Raw genomic sequence first — 9,135 nt, forward strand, 5'->3', positions numbered from 1 at the left:
TGGTAAGATATCCGGATGGTTGCAGATGTTTCAAAAATTTTCTTTTATGATAAAAGACAAGCATGATGTGGAATTCGTAGCACTTAATTTTAGACAAATTGATGCAGGCAGTCAGAAGAAAAGCAAAGCAAATGTAAAGGAATAGTTCCTAGAGCAGTGCAATTTACTTCAACTATAATTTGGTATAAATCAGTCTTTAGCTTTTGAGTATTTACTCTTTAGTTTTTTCAGGTTCATTTAATTTAGTCTTTTCCTAATTTTGCATTTAAAGAATACTCTCTGTGATTAGGTTAGAAAGTCCATATAATCTAGTATACAAGCTAAGTCTTGATAGGATTAACTTAGCTATTTCATATAAAATTCCAGTTCCTATTAAAAAAACTATTCTTATGTTGCAGAAAGATATCCAGGTTTCCATTTAAATCCTTTTGGATAATTTTGATTTTCCTGAAGTCACCACATGAACTTTATGCAGGTTCGGCTGTTTGATAGTCAGCACTATCTTAAAGCCTTCAGAGCCGGAGATGTATGGGTGGCTGTTGGATGGAGCAGTGATGTTCTTCCTGTTGCCAAAACAATGTCAAATGTTTCAGTAGTAGTTCCCAAGTCTGGTGCTAGTTTATGGGCAGATTTTTGGGTATGTCTTGGATCATCTGTGTTATCATTTCAAAATTTTACCTTATAATTTGATGCTGAAATGACTTCGGCTTCCAATAATATCAACCTTCTCATGTTATGTCTTGTTAAATGTGACCATCACGTAGACCCAACCCAACCATCTCTGTGCTACATTTTACCTGGATTCTACTTGAAGCAAGCAGTCATTTTATCGGTGAACCTTTTCGCCTCTGTATTTGTTGCAGGCAGTACCAAGTGTCTCAAGACTTGTCACAGACCAAATCGGAGGAAGAGTCAGAGGACCATCACCATTGGTGGAGCAGTGGTTGGAGTTCTGTTTGCAACCAGAAAGAGCTTTGCCTTTCAAGGAAGAGATCATTGCTGGAGCATCACCAATTTCACTCAAATCCATGGTTGAAGGGCCTCAAGAGCGTAGAAATGGTAGACCGAAACTGGACACTAATCTCATTGCTAACATACCACCCGGTGAAATCTTGTCGCGGTGTGAACTTCTAGAGCCGTTATCAGAAGACGCATTATCTGACTACCAATGGTTAATACAAAGTCTGCAGAAACCCAAACCCCACCAGAGTATCATGAACAGATTAACGCGTTCCATCTCTTCCACATTTCCAGCCTTTTGGTCAAAATTGCAGTCTAAAGCAGCATAAAATTCTGGAAATCTTGAAACTCGTTATAGAGAAAATGTCAATACCGAGTTAGTTGAGCCAAAGAGCTTTATCTTCAACTAAAATCGTCCCTTTTTTCTGTTGTCCTTATCTCTTTTTCCTGTTCACCTTTTGCTCGTAATTTTTAATTTCAAGGTTGGATGATCTGAGTGAACTCTTTACAAGGCTCCAATACGAAAATGATGAAAGATGAGAGTAGTTTTCCTTGTTGACTTGCATGACGTTCATCAACCCTCAGGTAGTTTCACTTGGTCCCAACATACAACTAATGTATACATTCTCCTCGAGAATTTCTGCTTTTGATCTGCCTTACAGAATATGAACCTTATGGATTGTGATCCTTATAATTTATTCGGACTCTGCTCGATTTTTTTGGATATAGCTTGCTTCTTGGTATTTTATGGGTACGATAAAAATAGGAACACGACTGCATACCAAATTGAGTTCTCGTGAATAAATTTGAGGTTATATGTTCGAATTTTACTAAATGTGTCTTATTTTATGTGAGTTTAGTATAATTTGTTTTATTTTATTTTTTATATTGATATATTGATTGAACTAATGTAATCATTTAATTATTATTTTGTTTAAAAAAGTATTTATCAGGTATGAGTCTAAATTTTGTTTAATTAATTATATTAATGTAGAATTTCATTTCATTCAATAATTTCTAATATATAAATTAAATTAAACAAATTATAAAATGATACTACTGAAACTAAATTAGAGCCAAAAGAATCACCCTTTTTTTCTTTTTTGGAAAAAACAAAAAGATAGGAAGAACTTTGATCATACATGGGCTCGCAAAGCATCGAAATTTTTAAGGCCCTTGTCACACGCACCACACACGTTAAAGTGTTTGATACAAAAGAGGGAAATTGTGGAGAAAGCGAGATGACGAGGGGAAAGCAGAAGATCGAGGCTCAAAGAAAGAACGCAGAGAAGAATCAGAAGGCCAAAGGGTCGCAGCTCGAAGCCCGTGCCGTTGGCCTCAAAGTCATCTGCCCCATTTGTAAAGTAACTTCGTTTTCACAGACACGCTCTTGTGTGTGTGCGCGTGTATATATATGCCTGACTTGTATATTTTTATGTACCAATCATGTGGAAATTCATTCAGTTGTTGGGGTAGATTTATATTAGTTTCAATGCGGTGTCCCTCTTTGATGGGTTTCTCTTTCAGATAATAGTTTATGTGTATTATCTGAAGATATGAATTATTTGAATTATGCTTTGCATATGTTGGTTAAGTAATTTTTTTCTCTTGTTTTGATGACTTTGTAGATGATTTCAATTTATGGAACTGATGATTACAATAGATAAAGATGTTTCTGATCCAAATAGGCAAAGGGATTTTGCAGAATGGGGTGGGATTTATGGGTTGGTAACTGGTAAAGATATGGGCTTTTAGGCCATTGGTGGTGTCCAACTGTTGTAGCTTTGGATGGGAATTTTTTCTTGTAGTCCAAAGTACCGAAAGTGTGTTGTGAGTATGAACCAGATCCTAGTTTTTTGATACTCCCTTTGTCGGGATTCATATTTGTGATTAAATTGATGAATATTCTTGGATCATACTGAATTGATCTTGCACACCTAAATCGCATCCCATGGAAGGCTTGCAAAGCTAACAAATCATTAGCTTTGTCTTGTCACAGCTGTTTAAAGTACAGGATACAAACTCAGCATCTTTCTTTCTACTTAACTAGCATTTATCCTTGTATCTTGAATATTCACACAGAGATTCTATCACCTCTCAGGACCATACCCCAATTCCATCGGAGGGCATGGTAGTTGTGGTTTGTTGATGATTTCCTGCATCAAAAACCAATTTTCTCTAGTCTCTTGTTCTACTTCTATTGCAGAATGCCATGTGCTTTTTTTTTAGTATATACTACTCTCTAAAGATGTGAACAAAACTAACCCAGTCAAGATGAAGGGAATGAACGCCGTAGGCATCCTTATGTCTTATGATGGTAGGAGTGTCCTTTTCACTTTAAAGACCTGATGCCTATTTTCACTTGCTTTTTTATGTTTCAAAGCATTCTTTTTTAAGTATTCCATCACGCTCTAAAACACATAAGCATGTACCTTATTCCCTCTTTCAGTTCCTTTTGCTTCAAATTATTCACCTAGTGCATTTCATGTAAAAACATGGAGAAACAGTTAAAATGGAACATTGAGCATGTTAAAAGCATTTTGCAATAGTTTTGCTATTGTGTGTGTTTTAAATTTAGTATGGCATGTTTTTGAGAGGCCACCGCTTAATCTTTTTCTCTGTTCTGATATAGATGATATTAGATAGGGAGGCCAATAGAAGTTGGTGTAATCAAGGGAAAAAATTATCAATTATAGAATGGGTGGTGTTAAAGGGCCTAGAAAGAGTTTTTTATGAATATTGCTAACCATGGGCCGGTGCTTGTTTATCTTAGAGATAATGGGCACAGATATCTTTCTCACTTTATGGTTTGAGTTTTCAGGCTCAGCTTGCAAACCAGAACCAGCTTGCTGATCATTATGGCTCAAAGCATCCAAAGGAAAAGCCTCCAAGCAACTCAGGGTAGCAGCTTTGACTCCTGTAGTATCTGCTCTTTCTGTACTAGTGCCTTCAGAAAAATGTAATTTGACTGTCAAACGTATGGATGGACCGAAAGAAAGTCCAATGTTCTGTGTTTATAAGAATGTAACTTTATGTTTTGTCTCCTATATTCTTTGGACCACCCAGAGGAAGCATGTTAGAAACACATCAATAAAATTACTCTTTCCTTGGTTTGTATCAATATTTGGTGGAATGATGCAAGTTGACTTGGCATTATGATTTTAGTATGGATACAGAGTTCCAGAATATTTAGTTTTTCATTAGACATTCTGCAATTTATGCAGAAACCCACCAACATAGTTTCATTGCAACAGCTCTAACGTTACATGGTAACCCGTGCCTTCAAGAACAAAATTGCCCAAGATCAAGTCAGAGCATCTACTTCAGGTGTGCTGCTTGAGGGGGTAAATTCAATTTCTATGTGTATGTTGTCATAGTTGCAGATAGTATTTGAAGTTTGACATCAACCCGAGCTTCAGTAGTGAATTTTGGGTGTTGCTCCATTACAAAGAGTAAAAAGATCTCGTTGATAGAACGGTACCAGCACTGGAAGGAAAGATTCGGCACTTGTGCAAATTTATTCATACTGAATTGCAAAGCGCATGAAAGCATAAATGTCAGAAATCAGATCTCCTGATTTATGGATTCTGACATCAAGTTGAAAGATGAATGCATAAAAGTACAGGAGAACGTTCAGTGAAGGAGCATAATAATGTAAGAAAATATACAGCAAAATGAAATTGGCCCCTCATGGACACAGTAAAAGAAACACTTCCCACCGAAGTGTAAGTAAATGATCTGCAGAAACATTTACAAGAATAAAGATGCAAATGCTGTGAACAAAAACAAATTACCACACGATATTGTCTGCCTCTAACATATAGTTCTGGAAACAGGAATTTCTAGTCTTTCTAAGAGATGTTTTCTGAGAATAGGATGTACTGTTCGATTTTCCTATGCTGAAATCAGGATCCTACCAAAAGATAGTTAGTGCAACAATTTTGGTTGCTGCCAAGGAAATAGTAGGTTACTTCTAGGTCATCTTAAGGACTTTCATTACGTATAAGTTTGTTAAGAAGCATCGTTAACAGGGCATCTCTTTTCTGCGCTCGGCTCTCTTCTCTCAGTCTCCGTTCTTCCTCCCTCTCTCTCCAAGCTTGCTCCATCATCAACCTTTCCCTTTCGAGTTTCTCCATCTTCTGCCGCCATTCCTGTTCAAACAGCTCCCTTTCGACAGCACGTTTCTCCATTGACTCCCTCCATTGCACGTCAATCCTCTGTTGCTGCATGATGAAGTTCCTCATCATCTCCTGTAGACTGTTGAGAATGCTATTGTTTTTGTTTACATTTGGAAGAGGAGGGACCAAATAATTTTCATTTTCTCCTAGTTTTTGGCGCTTCTCTTGACCAGCTTTTCTTTTTTGAATAGCCCTTCCTTTCCCAGCCTGATCAACTCCGATCTCTTCTTCATCCTCCAGTTCTTCTGAGAATTCTTGATGGGATCGATCTTCAGAAACTTTTTCAAGCCTCTTCCTTCCTTTAGCAGTACCAGTCTTGGTATCAAGCTGAGATTGCGGCATTTTGTTGGCCCTTGCAGTGAACACTGCATGCAGCTCATTGAAAAACGGACATTGTCGACTATTATTCACATCAGAGGCTTCTTGCCCCTGTATTGTAAAAGAACATTATAAGTGCCTAACAGATCAGACTCTGTAATCCACTGGAAAAAGCATAGATTATCATTAAACTTTTTGCAGACTAGTATTGAATACGTCATTTTCTTTTCACAAGCATAATGATGAAAAAGGAAAAAGACAAATGCGGTAAAACTATAGAAAAGAGAAAAAGAAAGAAAAACGTAATATTCTTATCAATCGTTGCCATGTAAGGATAGCTTTAGTTTAAATTTACTTGAACACATTCCACATTTATGAATTCGCCACTTCGTTATAGAAATACATTAAAGAGCAAGCTGACAGCATTGTCTGTTCTCATCTTTATGAAGACAATCAACACCACAGACTTAGCAAACAATGTCAGAGAGACACAATGAGGCTTTGCAAGAGAAGTTGATTCCCCCGGCTCTCAGGTTCTTTAATTGGATTATTGCAGGAGTAAATAAATGTATTTCAACACTTTCTACCAATCAATGACGGCATATTCCTTCACCAAGCTACATTTATTTCATCTATCAATATCACTCAATACAACAAATGCTGCTTTTCACAGTAAAGATTAGTATCAAGTTACGAGAAGCTCTGCTCAGCATGGATCGCTAGAACTTCATTTCACCAAATTTTTCTATAATAAGAAACCATGATATGATGTATTTTAGCATTCTCCAAGTTTATAAAGTTCGGCTGGAGCTAAAAAATTTATAAAGGAACTAAACTAGTTTACCTTGAATTATATCCAATTTGATTAAAGCTGGTCCAAGATTTCAAATTCCAGTTTAGGCAACATTTCAGATTGTCTCAACTTGCCGACAATTAAAATGTTACTATAAGGGCATAGAGAACCAGAATAGAGTAACTTTCTTTGAAACCCTTATTGTCATCCACATGCAAGCAACTAGTTATTCTATTCCTCTTCGGCACGGTTTGTTCTCTGTTTACAAGTTTCTATTAAGATGTTAAAGCACCGAGAGAAGACAGAGAGTGAGTAAAATCCACACGTGTTGGAAAACCACTCTCTTTCAGAAAAACGACAACCATGCAAATTCTATATTTTAACACATCTCACATAGTTTGACCGACAAACACAAACTTCTGAATGAATTTGCACGGAAGCACAATATGATCACATGTCAATGACAACATTTAAAGTCACAAAAAGCAACAGAGTATCACTAACTCAGATAGCAAATTTGACAAGCTACCGACAAGTTTGACCATAATCCATATAACACCCCACGACAAAAAGAATTGTGCAAACACAATCAAATTCAGTTACACCGTTCTACAAAGAAGAGAATCTCGAATTAATTCACACTCCATTTATCTCACACACCTCGGACAGCTGTGATTCATTTGAACAAATGTCACAAGAAACAGGAGGTCCGACAATGTGGGACTTCTGAGAATCTATTAGAATACAAAAGGCAGAAAAAAAGTAACTGTTAAAGAAGTCGACAACCAGAAAAATGAGAAGTAGAAGTAGCTTAAATTAATTACAGTATCTGGACTAATCCTCCTCTCCTCTCCACATAAAAGGACCGTGAAAGAACTAATACAAATTTAATTTCCAAAGAATACACGATTTAAATCCGTTTACTGCCATCAAACTAGCTGTAACATGCAAAAGCACAAGTCCACCAGCCATGCATACAGACACCATAAAATACATTCCATCCCGTTGAAAACTGATCAAACTTATTACTTGCAGTCCAGTCCACATTCCATAAATGGAAATCAATCTCTGACAAAGAAGAAAAACCAACCTTGAAGAGACCAAGAAAAAATAACATTACATGCGTATATAAACAGATAAATCTGCAACTCAATCAAGAATTTCCGGTTTCCAATTACAGCACTGGATTCCAATTTATCAAATCAGATAAACGGGAATGCAAAAGGAGGTATACCACTTAATTAAAAGAAGGCAACACATCAACTTTATCATTCAAAAACCGACCTATCAAACGGACCAAAAAGATAAACAGGAATCAAGAATACCACCACAAATCACATTAAAAAGCAGAGTGTATCTTCCATCAAATTTATGCAAAAACATATACCTTATATCTACTAACAAGGTTTTTCCACTTGCATTTGCACTGATCAGAGGTCCTCCTGTACCCCTTCTCCCTCATTCTGCAAGACACCATTTCCCACAGATTCTTGGTCCTCCTGCCCGCTGTAAAGTCCCACTCAAGCTGAGCCCTGATTTCAATCAAGTCCCTTGTTTCTTGGTTGCTCCATTGAGGGAACCTCTCATCTCTCCTCGGAAAATCATCATCATCACCACCGCCGCCACCCACACCGGAAAAAGGCGGAGGAGGAATCGGGATCATGATGGGTTGGTGAACCTGATGGCCGAGAAGGGGGTAAGGAATGGTGGGGTTTCTCGGGGTGGCGGTGCTGCTGCTGACATTTCCAGCATCATTGTACATCATTTTCTTGGGGTGCGATTCTTGAGGTATTCTTTAAGGTTTTAAGGGTCAGTACTGCTCTGGAAATCTAGTAAACTCCATTCTTTTAAGGTGGGGTTGCAGGATTTGGGGTCAATTTCAGGTTGATGATGATGGAAGGCTCTCTGCTTTTCTGATTGTTGGGGAGACGAAAGAATATTTTGTGGGGTTTTGACTGTCTGAAGTCTGAACAGGGCTCTTTTATAGGTCAGCAGTTTTGGGGAAAGTAAATACACTTCTTGTCTTGTTCAAGAAAAAATTAAAAACTCATGATATCACAACAATCTAATTTAGTGAAAAAAAAATCTAATTTAATACTCGCAATAACTTTTACTTTCATAATAAAATAAATTATAAAAAAAAGAATAGTTATATCCTTCTTTCCTAAAATTTGGTGTAATGACACATAAATTTTTTGATTTAAAAAATTATATTTAGTATCCCTGAAATTTGTTTTTGTCTAACAACTAAAAAATCTATCCATTTGTCAAAATTCACTGAATTCGCGGATATTAATAAATAAAAATTGATATTTATCCTAAATTAATTTGTTACTGACTTATAATAGGTAAAAGAAATTTTTTCGAACTAAACTATCTTTATAACAGTGAAAATATACATGTTCATATAGATTAACACGTGAAAACGTATGAGGGTAATTTGATCTTTTCAAAAGATTTATCTGACATGCAAGAAGTCAGTAATAAGTTAATCGGGTGTAAATATAGAATTTTTTTTTTTTGTATTTTTTTGTTAATATCAGCAAATTCGATAAAATTTGATTAACAGATAAATTAGATAAAAGTAAAAAATTGGACCTCTTTGAATATAAAAGTTAAAAGTAAAAATAATTAAATTTTTCAGTGTTTGAAGAAACAATTTAATATTATAATTTTATAAACAAATTGTAGAAGTTGATGGAAAATTACTTGTAATTTTTTTACTTAAATTAATTTAATTTAATCAATTCAATTAAAAAATAATTATTTTTAACTTATTTTCTAAAATAAATTGATAATCATTTATTTCAAGTCTTTGCAACATTCCCAAGTGATGTTGGTCTTTTATAAGAATTTAATGTAAAATATTAATATTATTTGCATGAT

The 9,135-nt window shown here is 35.7% G+C and overlaps 3 protein-coding genes across 3 annotated transcripts in view; 2 read left to right on the forward strand and 1 right to left on the reverse strand.

Moving 5' to 3' along the window:
- The window catches only part of LOC110011254, a 6,898-nt gene extending 3,469 nt beyond the window's left edge, over window positions 1-3,429 (forward strand). Inside the window, exons 6-8 of the mRNA XM_020692293.1 lie at window positions 471-637; window positions 864-1,545; window positions 2,081-3,429. Coding sequence (XP_020547952.1) covers window positions 471-637; window positions 864-1,289 — 593 coding nt within the window. The 3' untranslated portion in view covers window positions 1,290-1,545; window positions 2,081-3,429. The remainder of the gene's footprint in view (window positions 1-470; window positions 638-863; window positions 1,546-2,080) is intronic.
- On the forward strand, window positions 2,091-4,081 carry LOC105158818 (zinc finger protein 706). The gene is made up of 2 exons (XM_020692291.1): window positions 2,091-2,324; window positions 3,782-4,081. The coding sequence occupies exons 1-2, from the start codon at window positions 2,103-2,105 to the stop codon at window positions 3,863-3,865; spliced, it is 306 nt and encodes a 101-aa protein (XP_020547950.1). The 5' UTR covers window positions 2,091-2,102; the 3' UTR covers window positions 3,866-4,081.
- Window positions 2,828-8,216, reverse strand: LOC105158901 (trihelix transcription factor GT-3b-like). The gene is made up of 2 exons (XM_011075847.2): window positions 7,637-8,216; window positions 2,828-5,567 (listed from the first exon to the last, which is right to left on the reverse strand). Exons 1-2 carry the CDS (start codon window positions 8,012-8,014, stop codon window positions 4,944-4,946), a joined length of 1,002 nt encoding a protein of 333 aa, XP_011074149.1. The 5' UTR covers window positions 8,015-8,216; the 3' UTR covers window positions 2,828-4,943.

This window comes from Sesamum indicum, linkage group LG1 (assembly GCF_000512975.1).
Source record: "Sesamum indicum cultivar Zhongzhi No. 13 linkage group LG1, S_indicum_v1.0, whole genome shotgun sequence".
Taxonomy (NCBI): Eukaryota; Viridiplantae; Streptophyta; class Magnoliopsida; order Lamiales; family Pedaliaceae; genus Sesamum; species Sesamum indicum.

Bases quoted from the DNA above. Each gene is read 5' to 3' on its own strand.
- LOC105158901 (XM_011075847.2), bottom strand. From the start codon at position 8,014: ATGATGTACAATGATGCTGGAAATGTCAGCAGCAGCACCGCCACCCCG. The intron at 5,568-7,636 runs GTATATGTTTTT...TTTACAATACAG, and splicing joins ACCTTGTTAGTAGATATAAG to GGGCAAGAAGCCTCTGATGT.
- LOC105158818 (XM_020692291.1), top strand. From the start codon at position 2,103: ATGGGCTCGCAAAGCATCGAAATTTTTAAGGCCCTTGTCACACGCACC. The intron at 2,325-3,781 runs GTAACTTCGTTT...TTGAGTTTTCAG, and splicing joins TCATCTGCCCCATTTGTAAA to GCTCAGCTTGCAAACCAGAA.